Source organism: Nesoenas mayeri (genome assembly GCF_963082525.1).
Source record: "Nesoenas mayeri genome assembly, chromosome: 14".
NCBI classification, from domain to species: domain Eukaryota; kingdom Metazoa; phylum Chordata; class Aves; order Columbiformes; family Columbidae; genus Nesoenas; species Nesoenas mayeri.
Window position 1 is genome coordinate 2,963,835 of NC_137556.1, and position 20,512 is coordinate 2,984,346.

The 20,512-nt window shown below is 48.3% G+C and overlaps 1 protein-coding gene across 4 annotated transcripts; it reads right to left on the bottom strand.

Annotated features, from left to right (window-relative positions):
* Nucleotides 1-351: 351 nt before the first annotated feature.
* Nucleotides 352-14,963, bottom strand: BOD1 (biorientation of chromosomes in cell division 1; the record flags this gene model as incomplete). 4 transcript variants are annotated; one of them, XR_013922815.1, is made up of 5 exons in its annotated part: nt 352-438; nt 10,045-10,199; nt 11,351-11,551; nt 13,359-13,483; nt 14,733-14,963. XR_013922815.1 is itself a non-coding variant. In XM_080353115.1 (4 exons), the coding sequence occupies 3 exons, from the start codon at nt 14,961-14,963 to the stop codon at nt 11,353-11,355; spliced, it is 555 nt and encodes a 184-aa protein (XP_080209241.1). In that variant the 3' UTR covers nt 9,347-10,199; nt 11,351-11,352. The 4 variants fall into 4 exon arrangements, 1 of the variants encoding a protein (XP_080209241.1); XR_013922816.1 differs by lacking the exon at nt 352-438 and adding an exon at nt 9,340-9,476; XR_013922817.1 differs by lacking the exon at nt 352-438 and adding an exon at nt 9,353-9,476 and having other exon boundaries at nt 9,965-10,199.
* Between the last annotated feature and the right edge of the window lie 5,549 nt (nt 14,964-20,512).

A 20,512-nucleotide genomic window follows, 5' to 3' on the forward strand; every position in this document is an offset into this window, starting at 1 on the left:
GGTTCATTGCTTCTCCTAAAGCCAGTGGAGTTCTGGACTTTGCCTTTTGTAATAAGCAGAACTAGAAAACACAAAGATAAGGGAGAGGGAGCCTTCAGTTGCTGAAGTGAGCAGGTCTCAGGGCTGGTTAGGGGTGTCTATAGGCTGACCCTACCTGTGGGAGAACCCGCTTTTCTGGTGGGATGTACAGCTGAGGTACCAACCTGATGGAACAGTTTTACATGCGTTATGGTTTATTTTTGCTGAACATCTGCCCTCCTCTCTTTCCAGAGGTGTCCAAGTTTCCCTGAAGGATGAAGCAAACCCCACAAGTGCGGTCTGATCCTGCAAAATGCCGCACGCCTTTGGCCAGGCTTGATTTCTGTGGAGAGCTGGATCTTCGGTTGTTGAGCATCTTGCAAGTCTGGAGTCCACATGGGGTGTTGGCTACAAAAGATGCTACGGAAAAGCAAAAATACATTGTTTTTGCAAGAACTTCATTTATCACAGTATCTTGTGTGGTTGTTAGTAGAAATTAGTACAGGATTAGTACCTAGAGAGGAAAAGTGGAGAAAGAAAGTGAGTAAGGGACCCCTTACATTAGGCATATGTAGCATGGACTGTTTCACAGGGGATGGAGACAGCTGAAAATTCTCACTCCTTCCTGTTGCTGGATCAGATTCCTTTAGTAGAATGAGGGCAGGGTGTCCCGGGGAGATATCTCAATAGCCCAAGGCCCCCTCTGACATCAGGTCAAATATTCCGGGTCACATAACCCAAGGCTGCGTGATGAAACTCAATCTTACAATGGCTCAAGTGCTCCTGCCCTGACGGACTCGGCGCGACCGACAGATGCTCAGGGAGAACGGAGGTTTCGGCCACGGACAAACACGGGGCTGGGCGGGAATGATGGAGCTGACGGATGAATAAACCTGAGCTGGACTTAGACCAGCCCTGGTGCAGTCACCAGCTGCAAGTGGAAGGACAGTGGTGGTGGTAGATGGAACTATGGCTTGGCTGGGGTGAAAGGGGGAGAGGGAAATATAATGTGGACGTTTGGGGAATAGTTTGCTCTATATGCAGCAAGAAAAAAAAGCATGAAAATTAAAAAAAGGAGCCCTGATGTGCCCAAAAGGAGGAAGTGCCGCTTTCATCTTGTGCAATGCCAGAGTCTAAACTTAAAACCTATTAAATGTCTTGGTCAAGAGAGTGAAGAAAGTAAATATTACACATATTTAAATGTGACTGACAGGCATTCCAGTGAAGAGACTGATCCTGAACGCAGAATGTGAAGTGGCCTGTCCCCTCCTCCCGAAAAACAAAGCCCAGTGAGTTGCCTCCAAGCTGTATTCGCAAAGCTCAAGTCACTTTAAATCAATTTCTGCTGCAGATGTCCAAATAAGCCCTGGGTTCTATCATCTTTTTTCAGTAAAAATAGCTTATCCTCTGACATCTGGGAAAGGTGAAGGTGTTGCCAAGCACTGAGCTGTCATAATTGCTGTCATAATTTGCTTTCTGATTGTTTAAAGGCCCATTAGTTAGATTTTATTCTTATTTTATGCTTATTACCATCTTCTGCTAGAAATGACAGAGTGTGGCTGATGGGAAGGGCTCCCATATTCTGCAGAGGTGGCACATAATGTTTTACAAACTTGTTCCCTGCCTGCAGCCCAAAGCGCATTGCAGGCTGAACTCTTTAACATCTTGAAAGCTCAAAGCACTGTGGAAAAGTAAGATTGAACAGCGCAACCTAAAGCTATTTTTACTGCAGAGTTGCTAGTTCACCTAATAAAATGCTCAGAATTCCTAGAACTTTTTAAGACCTTCTGAAACTTTATTGTCACTTATGCTTGCCTCTGATTTTTGTACGAATAAAATCCAGGTCTTCAGGACGATGTGGTGCCAGCAGTATTAATATTAACGTGCTATTTTGCAGAGTGAGACGAGCACTGGGTGTGAACAGATGGGTCCCAGGTGAGGTGCTGCTGCAGCACGGGCAGTTTCAACCTTCTTCTCAGTCTCCTCTTCCTCATATTCCTCAGACCTCTATCTGAAGGACCCCATTTAAAGGTATCTGTGCCCTTTCAGGTTCTTTCCCCTTCACTGAAACTGGTAGAAGGCTCTCCAGTTATTTCTGATTGAAGTCTTGGGTTTCTGCCCAATTCTTTACTATATATCACTTAACTGCTTTTCAGCAGAAGAGATCTAATTACTATCACGAGCCAGTATCTTGTGAAGTTGTTTCTTTTGGAACCCTTTTCCAGTTGCAAAGAACGTTATTTCCATGCCTTTATTTCTCTTGGATGGTGTCTCACATTGCCCTGGGTTAACGCTTGCACAAGTCTGAACTGCTGGTTTGGCTGGGAGTCTTCTCCATTGATCAACTCCCAGTGACTCGATGTCCTGCAGGCTGGTATCTGAGCTCTGCCTTCGCTTCAGTCCAGTTTCATTAATATCCCTTTGATGTCACTGTTTGCAGTCAAGTAGAAAGCTCTCATAGAGGTAAGGGATGACATATATATTACATCTACAAAAATTACGAATTATTCATCGCAGCTAGAAGCAAACCCATAAAGGCGGTTTTGTCGTCTGTCCTTGTGCTGCCTCTCAGAGCTGCCGCCTTCCAGAATCTGAAACCTCCACAGTGAAGCTGTTCTTCTGCCTGGCAGAGGTTTCTCATCTGGGCACGGGCTGGGACGGACAGACTGGAGGGTTTTGTGTCTGTGATGGTAAGACCAGATTTCAAGGCAGCTAATAAGATGACAGATAACCAAAGCAAACCCCAGATTTGTCCTTAGACTTGGAATTAACTCATTCAGGAAATCCTACAGGGCCACGTTTCTTTACTACAATCTTGGAAGATTTCCCTGACTTTGGGCTAGTGAGCACTTCTTTCAAATAGCTGTTTGCTGGGGATCGACAAGCTGCAGAGGGACCTAATATTTAATTGAAAACATGCCCACATGGATGCTTCCCTGAATTTCTTGTGTCTGCAGTACTGGACAAGAAATCATTTGTCTCTTTATCAGGGAGCTCTCAGGGGTTCCACGTGGGCTCCACTGTGCTCAGTGCGGTGGTGCAGACTTGCTGGCCCTTATCCCTAAGGATGCCACGGCATGAAGATGGTTCTTCCACACGTGGCAGAACATCATTCATGTGCTTTCTTGGTTTTCGCACACAAATTCCCACTATAATTTCCTTCCGGCCCTCTGCATGACTTTGATAGAGACTGTGACACCCCTGTGCTGCCCATGAAACCCTGACAGCAAAACCTGAGCAGATACAAAACCTATAAAAACCTGGCTCAATCAGAGGTTTATTCACCGAGCCTCCACTTGTTTTCTTTTCCTGTTCTCTGCAGAGATCAGCTTCCCAAAACACGTGATTTGTGAGAAAATTGGATTTGAGAATCAGTGAGTCTCCTAAGCAGGTAAAAGTTTTACTTTCCACCCAAAAAGAACTGCAGCTTTTGGGAGAGCTGTGCTCTGGGGTGACCGAGCCCAGCTCAGCCCCTCTTTGCTTTAAGCAGCCCCGCAGCGATGGTGATACCAAAGGGCAAAATAGCAGAATCTTGAGAATGGAGCTTGGTTTCAGTCTGAAAAACTGTGATTTTTGTGTGTCAAAAAAACCCCACCCAACCACCACCACCACCAACAAAACAAAAAGCAACCCAACCAACAACCCACCACCACAAAACAAAAACCAACCAAAAACCCCACCACAAACCAAAAATCTCATGTCTTGAATGATGCCAGCATTGCGTTTCTCATAAAACTCTTCTTCCCCTATTCACTCTGCCCTTTGCAGAGGGCAGCCTGTGGGGTGGGGAACCCGCTGGCCACCTCGCAAACCTGCGTTCCCGGGGCCGCTGGCAAGGGCAGGCGTTGGGGGATGTCCCATAAATGCAGCGGCTGCAAACTCCCACCCTAATAAAAGCTGCACCCTCGGTCGCGCACGTCAGCAGTGGCGGGCGAGGGGGAGGGTGGGCTGGGTTCACTGGCGGTTGAATAAGGCGTTGCTGTTGCCTCAGCAACCCCTCCCCATGCGTGCTGGGGCTGGAGCGGGTGTCTGCCGGACCCCAGCGGCTCCCACAGCCATGGGGGTCCAGGAGGCTGATGTAAATCTGTTCAAGATGGAGCGATGTCCTGGCTGCCCTGGTGCCCTCCTGGTACCCAGAGAGATGACACTGGGACACTGTTTAAAAAGGAGAAATAAATCTGTTCTCATAACAAGCCATTGAGGGTGGCTGCTGGACACCCCCCAGCCCTTGCACCTTCATGACATCCCTGGATGAAGCATGTGGGATGTTTTGGGGAACAGTGTCAGACCTGGGGACCTGCTGACTCTGTGCTCAAGCCAGTAGTGAACTGGAACTGCCAGGTATCACCTGTGGGGCCAGCAGCTGCCAAATCCCACTTTTCGGTGCCATTTTGGGAAAGACAGGCTTTTGCATTGGATTATGGCTACATCCAGGCTCCCCTGTAGGAAGTCTTATGAGAGGCAGCTGAGGGAACTGGGGGGGTTCAGCCTGGAGAACAGGAGCTGAGGGGAGACCTTATCACTGTCTGCAACTGCCTGAAAGGAGCTTGGAGCATGGAGGGGGTTGGTCTCTTCTCTCAAGTAGCAAGTGATAGGACAATGGGAAATGGCCTCATGTTGTGCCAGGGGAGGTTTAGATTGGATATTAGGAAAAAATTCTTCCTGGAAAGGGCTGTGGGGCATTGGAACAGGCTGCCCAGGGCAGTGTTGGAGTCACCATTCCTGGAGGGGTTTAAAAGGCGTTTAGATTAGGTTCTTAGGGCTATGGTTTAGTGCAGGAGTGAGGTTATGATTGGACTCGATGATCCTGAGGGTCTCTTCCAACTGAAATGATTCTATAATTCTACAAAGTGGAAACTGGGCAGTGTTGGAGATGGCTGTTTATCCTTTAGCAGGTGGAGCTGTGTGGCTTTTGTGCTGGGAGCTCAGGTGTGTGCTGGGCGCAGGTGAGTTCAATTGCTTGGCAGAGCCCTTGCAGCTGTGGCTGAGCTGGTGGGGAACACAGTGAGTGCCAGAGCTGAGCGGGTGGATGGCTCTGCAGAGCAAGGTAAGGTTGAACTGGATTTTATTTGGGTTTCCTTGCTTTCTGTTGTGTTGGTAGGATGCTTTTTGTGAGGTCTTGCGTTTGTAGCGTGGTCATTATTGCTTGTGGAAGTCAGTGGGTGGAGGGTGTGGAGCTCAGGCTGGTGTTGGAGACCAGCTCAAGAGCCTGGTTATTTCGGTCAAGGCAATCCTTGTTTTGCTGTGATTTGATGGTAGAAGTTGGAGATAACTTACCTGGAGGACTAAGTCTTGGCAGGAGGAGCTGGTGGAGGTGAATGCTGTTACATGAGGAGATGGAAGGGGGTGATTCATGTGTTGGTGTCTCACAGGGAGTGCTGTGGGGGCAGTTTTATGGCTGGTTTGCAGGTTTGTGTGTTTTCTTTCTTTGGTTTTTTTTGCTTCATTGACAGTTGTGCTGCCCCCATGTAGCAAATGTGAAACTTTGTGAGTGTTCTCTGAGGCAGGATTATTTTATCTCGCTTTTGCAGAGTTGCAGTGCAACGTGAAACTCAGGGATGTCATGGTTTTCTATTTCTGTTACAAATCCCTTCCAAAATGGCTGCATTTTACTATGTGAAGCTGCTGGGACTTCCGAAGGCCCCAACTCTGCAAGGCAAACTGTGGCCTTCTGTTCTTAAGTGAATTCTTTGTATGGCCGAGACCTGAAGTGGTTTGGGGGTTTGCTATTTTAACAAGTGGACATGGATCTGCTACAAAGACAAGAACACAAAAGGCACTAATTTCCTCATAATGAGAGTCAGCAAGATGAAATCAGTCAAGTGCGAGGTCCTCACGCTCTTTAACCTGGACAGGTGGGTTGGACTTGGGATTTGCTACAGCACCTTTCCCTGGGCTTGTCCCAGTGCTGGAGGGAGTTTTCGGTGGAGCCGGCTCCCAGTCTGAGGGGTGAGGTCGCTGGTTCTCTGCACTGGTTGCTGATGGTATCTAGACGAGGGCAGTTATTGCCGGGCTGGTTACTGCCCGGTCATGTTCCCCAGGCTGACTTGGCACTGATGTGGGCTCAGCACTTGAATCACAAAAAACGCAAGAACTGAAGCTATGGTTTTGATGCAATCTCGTGGCACCACCATTTAGGGCCGCAAGCGCTAGTGCTTGCGTTTTAGCCTCAACCTTGTTGCACCGGACCAGATCGGTGAATTACAGATTAAGGAAGGTCAGAATTTACTGTTTCACATCCTAAATCTTATGTTTCCATCCCTGATCACTTTGGCTGCTCGCTTTTCTCCCAAACTCTCCCTAATCCTAATTGGTATTTGTTCCCTACTATTTAACCTCTTGAGAAATGACAATATCTGCTGTGCGATTTGCATTAGACACAGTCAGAGCTGATGGAAACGCCTGGTGAGAGCTGTTACACACCTCAGTAGTCACCAAAGGCTTTGGAGTCCTGGATCTGCTCAGGTTTTAGAAGAAGGCATCCGGACTGAGAAATGAAGCAATGGTTTATCTCCCTCTTATGGCCAGACTGGGAATGGCTGGGCTGCACAAGTTGGTTGGTAGGGAGGAAAGGGAGAAGCGAGTCCCTGCACTTGGAAGCGTTGGTGGCTGTGGAGATGGGGGGGCCCTGACTGCTCACAAGGAATTAAGCTGACTTGCCTTTATGGAAGTTGATAAAGTAATATTTTTACTACAGTATAAACAGGAAAATATCTGTGAAAGACTTAAACTGCTCCAGTTCCTTGTGGGTTTGAACTGGGAACTGGATAAACTGGTCTACAGTTGGGCAAAAAGCTGGAGGACAGGATCCTGCTCAGTGGCAATTGCAGCTATACCCTGTACACTGGAAAAGAAAGCGCTGTTAGAAATGCGGTGGTACCCAGTGATGCCTACGGTCCCAGAGTAGTGGTGTCCTTGAAGCAGGTGGCATCCGAGCCGCATTGTGACAGTGGGTGCTGCACTTGCTCCTTCTATTGATGTGGTGAAAAGAGAATAAAACACTCCATTAAACGTCCCAGGTGTGATTTCTAATCCTCCTGGTGCCCCTTTTCTGGTCAAGATCAAGATGATATATTGAACACCCTCTCTTCCATGCACTTTTGCCTGTGTCTTTTTAAAACTGGTCACGCTTGTCCTAGAAATGGGAGAAGTAGAGCTGGATGTGGTTTGTGTTCAAGAGCCCTGTGTTGGTGGTTCCAGTGTGGCAATGACGAGCTCAGTGTTTGGGGCAGGGGTTGGTTTGACCCACTTCCTGACAAGGCCCTAAGTTTGATCCTTCTCTGTGCCAAGGACTCGGGGTTGTGGTCTGGACTTGCCTCCAGCCAGCCACGATTATTCCCCTTTCCCAGAGAGGGGTTTTGTTGCCTGATCTGGAGGCTGTGAATACGTGTGTCTCGCTCATCTGGTGTCAGGATTCAAAACTGGGCTGGTTCTGAATTCTGTAATAAATCTTAAACTTGGAACTGCATTACCACGATGTGGGAGTACTTGATGGATGAGTGAGGCCTGAGTACGAACAAGTGAAGGAACCAGAGATGAGAGATCTTTTAACATATTCCTCCTTCCCATTTGGCTGTCCTCCCTTTACCAGATACGCTTGGATTTAGGTGTTCAGTTTCAAGGGTCTGATCTAACAAACGTGCTTGCAGTTACTCCGGGATTATCTGGAGACCTGGTTTGGGTTCAGCTCTACCAGACAGAGTCATTGTGCTAACTCTAGGATGGGATACGGTTACAAACGGAAGAACTGTCGCTGGAAAATACTGGCTGATTTAGGCAGAGGCTAAACATATAATGGCAATTTTGGTTCTGCTTCTTTTGGTGGAGTCTACTTGAGTCAGTGCCTGACTTGCTGATAGACTAGGGTGTGCAGGACAGTGACCAAAACCTGGGCCATGTGCTTAGTGTCCAGCCTCATTTCTCAAGCTGCTTTTGCCAGAAGGGTCAGCTGGAGAAAGTTAATTAATACAACCCCCTTCGTTGTGCTCTGGCTTAAGTGATCAGAGCAGCTGAGGCAGTGCCGGGGGAGAACGGGCTGACTTTTTGGGTGGGCACCCTGCTCTTCCTTCTTACCCCTCACCCAGAAGATCAGGGAGGTCTTTTGCTTTACTGTGTTTTAATCATATGGGATATGTGATAATTCCTTTAATAGCCAAGCAACAGATAGAATTTCAGGCACTGCCTCATATGCCACTTGGCATAGAAGTGCCACAAGTGCCAGGGTGATTGACTGACGCACGGCAATGCAATCCTACTAGGTAAGTTTTGTGGGGTTTTTTCCTCCTTCAAAGGGCTTGTGAAAGTGGGTTCATTGGTTCATAGTTTAATCTGTCTGCTTCTGATTCTGGAGTCACAATCTGACACTAAATGGCGTAATTAAAACCTTTAGTCTGCTCAGCAAGATGAGTTTCAAGGTGATTCTGTGGGACTTTAGCTATAACGTTTAATCCTTAAAACTTGCTCAGCGTATCGCAACTTACTGGTGTGTGCGTATACAGATATATGCATTCCGTTTGTTCTGCGTTTTCATTGTATTGGGTCCATTTTGAGAGGAACAGCGTTAAATGGGATAAAAACAATGATGGAAGAATCATCTATCAGCAGCACTACCCAGCGCTGTGCAGAGTGCAAACTTACCGCAGTGGGCAAGTTCACAGAGGTCTCTTGGGAAGGGTTTAAAATACCCAGTGTTCTGTCATCTCCACTTCTGCAGATAATTCTGTGGAGAAGAGGTACTAAGCAAAGTAAGTGAGCTGCAAGATTAAACCGCAGCATCCATCTTCCCTACAAATTCCCTGGTTTGAAAAGGGAGCTGAGGATACCTGGAGTTGCACCTGTTCACACATCAAGTCCCTGGGTAAGGCTGTAGCTGAGGTGTGTAGCCCATGAACAGCAAAGATTCAAACATCAAGCGTTGTTCAGTGACATAAGCAGTTATTAGCTGCTTCAAAGACTGCTGTGTGAGAGGAAAAAGATGGAATAGCTCTAGCCTACCGCCAGCAGTGCATTGTTTTCCCAAGACTGAACATTTCTTCACCATCACTAGCACCAGACTGAACTCAGGATTTATAGCTCGTAAATGATGTGAGGTAAGGTCAGTCCAGTTCTTTGATACTTCAGATTTTTATATGGCGAGGAATACTAATATCCATTTTATTTTATGATAACTTCTACCAACAACCCCCTGTTGTGAGACCTGGATGAATCTCTGAACTCTGTCAGGCCACACTTCCATTAGGGTTCCTGCAATCAGGACTCCTGGATTTCTCTACAGTAGTTTTTCCTTAAGAAAAAGATTCTGAAAAAGCTAAGAGTCAGAGATGCTTTTCGAAGTCTTTTATTGCAAAAGGTATGGACGTTTGCTGGCAGAATATTTGATCACGTTCTCTACTTGACTGTCATCCAGAGGACACTGCATGCATTCAAGCTGAAAGCATAGGACAGTTTCCACCAGGCACCTGAGAAATTTCACAGGAAAGAAAAGTCTTTCAAGTCAAAAGAGTTTCAAACTGATCACCTATGCTGGTGCCCTTTGCTTCCCAGAGCCACCTGGGAAATAAGAGTTAAATCAGCTATAGTCATAGCCAACTGTAAACATTTTCCTGCAATGCAACAGAAATTATCTAGACAACTGATCCTGAAGTGTTCTTTCCAGTTTTAAACAGGAAACATTGTTCCTAAAGCAGGCGGTGCCGTGAGTTACGCCTGACTTGGCAGCGACGGCTCAGTGCTGCGTTACGCAGCAGAGGTGTGTGACGCTTCCAAGACAATCTGACAGCTCTTACTTGGTCTCCAAGAGACTACCCCACCCCCCAAAACATCTTCCTTTTCTCCCCACTGCCCAGCTTGGGATCATCTCAACCCATTTCCCCGCTCCCTCCAGACAAGAGCCAACTCCCTTTTTTCTTCCCACCCCCTTGCCTGAAGGTGTGACTAACGACAATACATAACACATGCTGCGCTCTGTACTGCAGTTAATAGAAACATATCTTCACGCTTTGGCTGCCCCTCCACACGCGGGTGCACCTGAATTTCATTGATTTCAGTGCCTTCCCACAGGTCTGAAAAAGGTTCATCATCTTTGGCAGAGAGTAATCCTGCCCCAAATGGAACAAGGAATCCACTGTCAGTCTCCCAGGACATGTATTTTGCAACTGCAGCCACTTCATATCAGGAACCCACTGCAAGAAAAAAGAGAGTTTAGAGAATGGTACCTTCCTGAGGAGTAAATACATTTGAATAGAGAATAGATTGGAATATATTAATTAACAGCTGCATTTAGCTGCAGGTTATAATGGACTTTACTTGAAGCAGACAAATGGAAAGATTTATCAAGGCATTAAGGCTGCAAGTCACAGATAACTACGTAACTCAGCATGATACTACAGGCGCTTTAACTTCTGCTATTAAGTTAAAAGTCATGCTAGTTGCTCTAGTCATTCCAAGCCCAGCAATGGCTATTGTAGGTTACTTTTTCCTTTTTAATAAATCACCGGTGGATTATAAGAAAAAATGTTGCTTTCAGAAAGCCCCAGCAGATAGAACAATTCACAATTAACTTCCTTTCATGCAGTGTGGTTGTGAGTTCCCCAGGAAAGCTGCAGATTGAAGTTTTCCATCAAGATAGTGGTTCCTCAGCAACGTGCACACAGGCCTCGATATTCAAACTGGCATTAAGATATGGGGCCTTAGCAGAGATGGGTGCATAGTCATTGCTGTTAAGACAGAGTAGCAATTACATCCCCCGAGATCCCTGGAGGTATTTTAATCACAAAAACCAGAATAAACTTGTTTCTGACAAAGGCACCCTCAGTCCTTTCAGCTGGAAAGATATAGGTTGCTTTATTTAAACCAGGCTATTTGGAATCAACAGTTACTTACTCCCAGAGATAGCTAAAACTTACAATGCTAAAGCATAATAACTTGTCAGCACTCTACTTTCAGCTATATTTCAGTAAAGGATATATATTTTTAATCCATTTGATATTGTTCTGAAAGCTATCCAGCCATTTCCACATCAATCACTGCCGGATATGCTTTTACTGGAATAAAAGGCCTTTTGGCCTGATTCAAACCAGCACTGGCAGAGTCCAGTGTTCCTTGATAGCTGGTTTACATCATACCTACGTCTTCAGTTCTAATGTATTTTTAGGAGATGCTTAAGTGGAAGCAGCTCAGATGATTGTCTGACATTGACAACATGCTGATGATCAAAGTGGTCTCCCTGTCAAGTCAGGAAGAAAATATGATGTCTTCTCTATCTTGCATTATACAAACTACAGAGATGAGGTACATGAAAAAATGTTAGGTAGTAAGTGCAGAGATACAAGACCTTTAGGAGGCATCCTGAGATGGAGCAGGAGGATCCTTATTCTCAGGCTCTGGAGGAGGAGCTGGCACACTTTCTTCTTTCTTTTGTGCAGCCAAAAACTCATGAATCGCCCTCTCTATCTGGGGCCTGAAGATGTGGTTTAGTTTTGGATCCACCACCTGAGAAATAATTCTGTCCACTCCAGCTTCCAGCATTCCTGACCTTGAACAAAGACAAAGGAGTCATTCAGCTCCTCTGAAAAACTTCTCCCCAATCTCCTCCAGTGATTCTCCAGAGCCCTCCTGTCAACTGCAATTAGCATTAACATGGTGAGAGCTGCAGCCCACTCAGTAGATCCTTAACAGGGAGTTGTTTCACTCACCTATTTTCCCCCACCCCCTCCCACTTTGCCCTACAAAATTAACAACTGACATCTGGTCTCCCAGGTACTTAAATGGCATGTTGGACAAGAGCCACTTTAATAGGGCTTATGTGGAAATGAGGCCAATATGAAAGCAAACAACCACGTTTTGGCACAAACAAGGGAAACAAGCTATTCTGAGGAGGAGGGCAGGTGAGAGCACAGTCTTTTTTTTGGCTGACTGGAGGGAGAAGAGGTCTGCCTCCTCATAACATCGCTGTCACTCGCTCCTTATAACTGTTAGTCTAGACAGATGGGTATTAATTATAAAAACAAGCACATGTAGCGCACAGCAAAGTTTCTGGAACTGAACACTAGCAACTGAAGAGACTTATTACTTCAGGGGCTGTGTCAGACTCTTGGATGGTGGGGCACGGGCTGTCTGGCAGGCTTAAGTCATGTCTGCAAAGGAGCAGGGACAGGAAATGGAGACGTTGCCCGGCGCTCGGAAAAGCGGCCACAATACAGTCGTGGATGCTGGTGGGTGCAGGGTCACGGCACATCATGGCACCTTCAGGTGACAGCACCCATCTGTGTGTCTGCAGCAAGGGACATACGTGTCTGGACACCTTCGGCGCTCGGTCTTGCAACTACAGGGACTCTTCAAACTCCCTTGTACGGTGTGTCCATTCTTTATACTAACAGCCTACGGAAAGGGAGCACTTTGAATTCTTATTACAGGCTCTCTGATGCAACATTTCTCAATTGTCTGCTCCGTTCTAGTGGTAGAGTAACATGAAATAAGAGGAAGCATTGAGTGCCAAATGTGTCTCAAGGACTCCACGTAAGGACAGGAAATTCTGTACTTCCAGTGGACACTCCCTTTAATTACAAATTTAACAAACGAATGTAACATACTAGTGATTTACAGGTTCTATGAAGTGCTCTGAAATACAGTTTCTTCTCTGTGTGAGGCATTCTAATGGCATTTATGCTTATAAGGAAAGCTATTATCAAGTTCGCTACTGCCCCTCTTCCCCACAATCTTCAAGCTTTTATATGTGACTTTTAGTCAAACAAGCTAAGGCTCATACTGCAGACTTCAGTGAGTCAGCAGCAAGAGATACTAAACCTAAATCTCTAGGCAGCATAGTTTAAGCTGGCTCTCCTGTCATGCTGGAAATGTAATATCTTAGGTAGCTGTACAAAAGCTGTATGAAATCAGCCTAGCCCTGTATGATTACTGCCTGCTAGTGGTCAGAGTCTACTTGAACAAGGTTTGGCATCTTTGGGATTTTTTCTTTAAGTTATGTAGGTGTTTTTCTGAAAATAAAGATCAAGGTCATTCAGCTCAGTACATCAGGTACAGTTTTGCTGGCAGGCACAGTATTGGCTAATTGCAACACTAACTTGGCTAGATAACAAATGCGAGTACTTCAGCATGCTGCTCAACTCCCGAAAGTACAAATTTCAGGTAAAACAGTAATGTATGCATTTTAATAGGAGCTAAGGCTGCATCCACTGTTATAATGAAACTCAGGAGACCAGAACAGAAAGTTTGGTGAAAAACTTAATTCTGCAAATTCTTATTTGACTTAGGTGGTAAGACAGTTATATATTACTTATCAAATAGCCTTACTATTATTTTACAGGCTGTTGCTTACTTACTGAATCACGCTCTGCCTTAGCCCATTTCGCAACTGGTTTTTGTTCATTGTTGGATTCCATTCCTGTTTGTCCAGGTGGGTCGATACAAAGTTGTCTACTTTCTGCCTCAAGTTTTGATAGGCTGGCTAAAAACAAAAGAAACAAAAAAATCCATTTGAACAGCTAAAACATCCCAAAACAACTCTCTGCCAGAGTCCTTCATAGTACATCTTTTGTCATGTACGCTAGTGTCCTGTTGTCTGTGTTCAGAAAGTGGAAGGATAGAGAATAAAGGTAAGCTTGTTTTACCTAAGAACACAACTGGTAGTTGCAAAGAGCAGCTGGTCACTGTGCTATTATAATAATTTAAATTGCTGCATAGATTGGCTTCAAAATTGTTTGCTCATGATATTACTTAGTGAGATGCAAACTGCCCGTGCAGACAGGAGTTGTTTAGGCTGGGTTCTTATTGTCTGTAAACTCTCCACCACAGAATTTCTAGGAAACTGCCTGAGTAATATTGTCAGTAACAAAGAATTATTTGCTTCTGTGATACTAACACGGAAGATGAGAATTATGTGGGTTTTATCAGTGGAAACTTAACTCCAATGAACAGGAATTAAACTAAAAACCCCATATAAATACAGAAGACCATCCAGATCCTGGTGTCGTGCAAGGAAAGGACAAGAGGCGGGCAACATTTCTATTTCAGAATTTGATATACACATGGATGGCTGAATGAAAGGGTCGGTCACAGAGATGCGGTGTCTGTCCAGGCAGCATCTGTCTGTCCTGACAAGGCTGCTCTGCCCTATGGCTGCTGGGTGCAGGTAACCTTACAGCTTCAGGAATGGTTTCGCGATACCTGCTGGGGTGGCCTAGACCGGCAATTGTAGGTGCCCGAACGGGACTCTTGCAGAAAGCAGAAAAGCTTGGGAAAGCAAAGCACCTGTGTTTGATTTTGACAGGGCAATTATGAACAACTCAGCTTCAACATCGCCAACAAACGCTCAGGATTTCGTGTTGTGGCTGAGGAAGAAAATAGTTTTGAACAACAGTCTGACAATATCTACCCAAGAAAGGAAGGTGAAATGCTTGCTTTGGAAATGTGGGAATTATGCTCAAGAAGAGCAACGTTGTTATGGAAAACAGTTTTCCTAATAGTGCCTGGGATGGAAAATGAACGTCTGAGCCTGTTCTCTGGCCTGTTTGTCCCCTGGGGTGTCGCTACAAGCCAGGGCCACCCCAGAGCAGCCGGGGTGGCAATGCCGGTGGCACCGGGGGCAGGAAACCCCCCGGCCCGACAGTGCGGGGACGGGACGGGACGGGACGCGGGGGCCCCTTCGGGAGCGGGCTCCAGGGACCCGCAGCTCCGGCCCGGTTCGGCGGCGCTACCTTGGTGTCCACGTCAGCCAGGCAGTCCCGGCGGAAACCGTCGAACAGGCCGCGGCTCTTGAGCTGCTCCACGATGATGGCGATGAGCTGCGGGTCGCCGGGCGGCAGCGAGGCCGGGTCGGTGACGCCGGGCCCCGAGCTGGACGCCGCGCCACCCGCGCCCCCTCCCCCGCCCGCTGCGCCGCCTCCCCCGCCCGGGGCGGCCCCGCCGGAGCCGCCGCTCTCGGCCATGGCCCACGGCCCGCGCACGGGGCCCGCCAGCGGCTGCGCCCCGCTCGCCCGCGGCCCCCGGCACCGCGACCGGCGGCGCGCGGCGTTCCGCGTCACCCTGGCGCGCTGCATCACGGGGAGGCGAGTTCTCCGCAGGACGAGCCGTTATGGGCCACGGGCAGCGGGCTGGCTCGGGGAACTACAAGTCCCAGCGTGCACCGCGGCAGCCTGCCCGGCAGGCAGCGTGTGCGCAGCCCTTTCGCAATGTATGTTGGGAATTGTAGTTCGCCCCGGGGGACATGCGGGCCCCGCTGTCCCCGCCAGCGGCGGCGGCTGCGGAAGGGGGTGCCCCGGCGGGCAGGTTGATGCTGGTGCGTCTCTGACCCAGCCGGGTCGGTCACAGGACGCTGAGCACGCAGCGTGCGGCTCCGTGTGCTCACCCCGAGCAGAGCCAGTCAGGCCTCGGCCCCACGAGTGCCGCGTTGGGGGCAGAGGCCCCGCGTTCACACCAGCGCCCCGCAGGCCCCTCCAGACGGGCGGCTTGAGGGCCTGGGATCCCTGTCCCCGTGGGGGAATCTCGGATTCCTCTGACGATTTCTGCCAGGTTGTGACTTGAGTGCGTTTTTCAGTGGTGTAGTGAGGGCAGCAGTCGTGTAAAATGGGGAGAAAATCAATTTGTGTGTGATCATCCTGGGTTTCCACTAGGAACTCGGCTTCATTTTCCACACCGCTCCCAAAAGGAAGGGCAGCACCAAAGGCCTGTCCTGACACCCACCCCTGCGGCACGAATGAGCCAGGGAACTCCGTTCAAGGTGCTTTCTCTGTTGTGTGTGACCATTGCTGTCATTTATTGCTCCGATTATGTCTGCAAGCCACAAGGTACAAATTCTATATAGTAGTTTTATTTCCTTCGTAGCCACATTTTAAAGAAGACTTGAACACAATAGGGTATTTCCATCTTACCTGCAGAAGGACAAGCTGCATGCGGATGTGATGAGCCCTGTGCAAAGGTGCACTGTGTGGCTGCATCCTCACCTTCTTGTGTACTGCCGAATGAGTAAAAAAATGGCAACGTTTTGTGTGCAATGCATTGTCCTTCCCTACCTGAATAAAATTCAGCAGCTCTGAGGAGAGGCATAAGCCGTCCCTTCCCATCTGGCAGCTTTGAGGAGAAAAGAGGAGAAAATGGCAGTGTGTACAGAGCTGAGCTTTACACCGACAAAAGCATCTGTTACAACGTGACAAGGGGGAACAGTTTGAAGCTAAAGAAGGGGAGGTTCAGGCTGGACAGGAGGAAGAATTTTTTGACACTGAGGGTGCCCAGGTTGCCCAGCGAGGTGCTGGATGAGACAACCCAGGCCAGGCTGGACGGGGCTCTGAGCACCCTGAGCTGGTGAAGATGTCCCCCCTGCGCATGGCAGGGGTGGCACTGGGGAGCTGGGAAGGTCCCTTCAACACAAACCATCCTGTGATTCTATGACTGTGATCTTGTGCAAGTGTCATGTTCTGCAGAGACACGTGAGGCTGTCCAGCTGGGGCAGGAAGGCTGTCTCTGTGGCCAGCTGCCTTGTCACTGTCACTAGTCCGTCTGGGCTATCTCGAAGTCGGGTATAAAACCTCCACAACTCATCCGGTCACTCAGAAGCATCCATGGAATCACATTTCCCCTGACAGCTGCCAGCAGCCCTTTCTCCTCACCACTTGTGCCGCCGTTCGCTGGCATCATAGGGAGATAACCCCGGACAGGAATGCGCTAATCTGGCTGTCCCAATACCCTGCCCCGCCGCGATTCATCGTCACGCGTTATTCGTTTTACACCGGCGCTGGTGCCGCACACACCACAGCATCGGCAGGAGGCTGCGGAGGCTTCTCGACCAGCACATAAACATTTTTACTAGAAAAAAAATCCCCCAGCAGCCTGCACCTCCTCCTTCTGGACATTTTAGGGGACACGGCCCTGGCTCCCCACGGGGGGGCGGGATGTGCTGGGGGGGGTCCGGGCGGGGCGGAGCGGCTCCAGCAGGGGGCAGCAGCGGGTAGGCGATGCCTGCGGGGCCCGGGGGGGGAATTCGGCGCTTGGGGAGCACGCAGCAACGGGGACGGGAGAAAGGGGTGTATGTCCCCACGTCCCCTGTGTAAATTGCGGAGGAGAAGGTGGTTGTTGTGGGGTTTTTAGTTTTGGGGTTTTTTGGGTGTCGGGGAAGGGCTCCTGCCGTCTGTGGGGCTGAAGCGCTGGGAGCCAGGAAGCTCCAAGGCAAATGCAGCCGCTCAGCAGGACACAGCACTGGGGAGGATTCGGCCCAGGGTTTACTGAGAACTGCTACAGGTTTAAATTCCTCCCAATTAACAAGTGAGTTAAAGAGGCTTCAGTACTGGTGGTGCAGGAGGGGTAAAGCCTCAACGCACACCTCCTGGCCGCAGCACCCAGAGCTGCTTCTTGCTGCAGTTAAATAGAATGATAGAATGTCCCAGCTTAGAAGGGATCCACAAGGGTCATCGAGTCCAACTCCTGTCCCTGCACAGGACACCCCACAGTTCACACCGTGTGTCTGAGGATGTTGTCCAGTCTCTTTTTGAACGCTGTCAGGTTGGGGCTGTGACACCTCCCTGGGGAGCCTGTTCAGAGTCCAGCACCCTCTGCATGAAGAACCTTTTCCTAATGTCCAACCTGGCACATCTTCCTGCCATTCCCTCCGGTTCCAAAGTGCTGTCACCACCTCCAGCTATGGCAGCTTGTTTGGAGCTGCTTTGATGGTGCTGAGGTGGGAGAGCAGCACTGATGCTGCTGTTTCTAGAGAAGCACTGCTCACATCCCTGCATTGCACCTTTTCTTTCATCTGCAGGTGGATGCAGTGATCTATTTCTCAGCGTGGCACAAAGGGACATGCAACTGGTGTTTCAGGTGGTGGGGAAGGAGTAAACCCGCTCACTAGCAGAGATAAGGAGGATTCATGGGTTCCTTGTACAAGTTGGCTGGCTGTGTGGCCTCGGTCAAGCAGCGTTTCATAGTTTTGAGATCTGTAGCTGTGGCACAAGAAAAACATAGCGTTTAATCTAATCTATCTGGGTATTTTTGCCCAACATCATAAGCACACAGGCAAGCATAATAAACTGTGGTGTCTTAGATAAAGCAGCCTATCCCCCAGGGAGGAGAGCTGTGGACCTCTCCTTGCATCAGATCTCTAGTACAAAATTGATGAGCTCTGTGAACTCTCTCTGTATCCATGCCCTCAAGGAAAACTTTGGGCAGTTCGCACAGTTCAGGTCAGTAGGAGACTCAGGAAGGGAGAAATCTCACCTGTTTGCTGCTGCTTTTGAAGATGCAGTTCTTGTGATGGAATAAATGCTTAGGCTGTGGAGGGAAGTGAACTTGTAAACCTAGGGAGAAAGCTTATTTCAGGAGAAATAAATAGGAAAAAAAAATGCTTAGAAAGTTATTTAGATCAAAATGACAAGAAGCAATGATTTTTTTGTCTTGTTTTCCTATATTACAATGCCCAGAAACTCTTTCTTTGACCGGGGACATGAGGATACTTAATTTTAATTTCAATTTGTAAAGGAGCATCCTTCCAGAGTCACACTTTCTACCACAGATGCCAGCGCTCAGTCATTTTCTTCAGTATTTGGTACCACTGCCTTTCAGGTTTCCTTCTTTCCCAGCCCCTGTTCTCCACTCTCCCTCCTGTCGCCTCTATCAGAAGAGCTGTAAACCAACACCTCTTTCCATGGAAATTCTGATATCGCGGGGAAAAACTTACCCTGTGCCACAGCTGCCCACAAAGAGCTCATGGATGTTGCAATTGGCTGACAAAACCACATTGTTCCATAAAAGTGGTTTCACGGGTGCTCAAGTCATTTCTGCAGGTCCCGTATGGTCGTTCTGTCCTGCAGGAGGTGGCGTAGCGGGCGATCTACTGCTCGCTCTGCAGAACACGCGGTGCTTGAGTCCTGCCTGCGTTTCCCTCAGTGATAACACTCAATTGGGTCCCTGTCCACCCAGCTTCTGATTTTCATTAAGTCTGCAGAAATGCAATTACCGTGGAGGGGCGTATCCTGTATTCTGTTTTATTGCTCTGCGGAGATGCGTTGTTCTCTTTCCCTTCCTCAGCAGCGGTGTCCAGCTTTCTGCCTTTGTGCTCTTGCCTGATGCCAGGCCTGGTATAATCTGCCCATCTGCAGAGCTTGGGAACAGCTCAGCTCTTGGAGAGGCAGAAAAAAACAGAGTATATCGTAAACCCTGTTTCATACAGCATTGTTGGCTTGTGCGTGTTTGACAAGATTTCTTCCTTAGACAGTGTGTGTAGCTTTTCCTTACAGAAGGGTTTGAGACCATGAGGATTTGGGGCTGGGGCAATCGCCGTGACTGGAGAGAGGGGAAGGTTCGCTTTCCTCCCGCAACGCTTTCCAGCTCCTGCATTGTTGTTAAGACACAGACTGTATGAAGGAGACATAGTTGGCAGTTTTCTCTTCCTCGTCCTGACAACCTCTGGCCACAAAATTAAAAAAGGCAGTTACCGAGTCTAGTTTCTAACAGCTTTGCCCTTGCCGATGATCAGACAGAGAAACCTGGACGAGGTGGCTGTGGCAGGCGCTGGATGTGCTGAAACGCAGACGGAATTGTTGTGGGGACTGTTGCGGAGGCGGAGGGTGAACCAACGTATTCACACCCTCCCACTGCCCCTCTCCCGCACACACAGATTGCTACCGATGAAGTGACTGAACTCTGGGCATTGTAACTGAAAAACTGTAGTGTTCGAGCAACAGTGCTGGGTCCGGATAGGCTCGGCCACAGAGCATTGAATGGGGATTAGGTTTTTGCATTTTCTGTGTGGTTTGGGTTTGGGAATAAGGTAAGGAGTTCAATGTGTTTGGGAAAAGTCAGATGTCAAAACTGTAATAGTAAATTACAAGCTGTATCAGTAATTTGGGGGTGATGTCTGGGAGCAGAGGCTGCCTGGTGAGGTTCTGAAATTGCAGCTAATGCCCTCGGCATAGAGAGGGGCTCAGATGTCCATCTTAAAGACAATGAATGGAGACTTGAACTCTCGGTGCTCCAAGATGTCCCTCATTACTAGTTCTGCAGAGCTCAGTGCTGGGGAAGGATTTGGGCCAAAGACAGACAGACAAACCTCCTCTTCCGAAACGAGGAATCGGGACAGTGTGAGAGAAAGTCCAGGTTAACCCAAAGGGGAGATTAAATAAAGCTCTGTAGGTAGGCTGGCATTCCCTTCTCTGAATGGAACTTTTCCTCTGTAAATCCAACCTATTTATGAACAAAAAAGGTTAAAGATTGCTCTTCTAATATTCATGGAGGAGAAACCCCCTGGGAATCTTGCCATGCTATCAAAAAATAAAGAGACATAATTTCAGGGTCTTACTGAAGTTGCGTTTTGAGTTTTGTTACCCAGCTTGGCACACTCACAATGGGCGTTTGACAGATGTGTCTCTTTTGCCAGGGAAAGTAACATCAGCGTGAGGTTTCTTCACCACCTCCCTCCATTTCCTCTGCAGGAAAGGCGTTCTGGGATGGAAATGGGGTGACGGGAGGTGGAGGAGACCATGAATGGGGC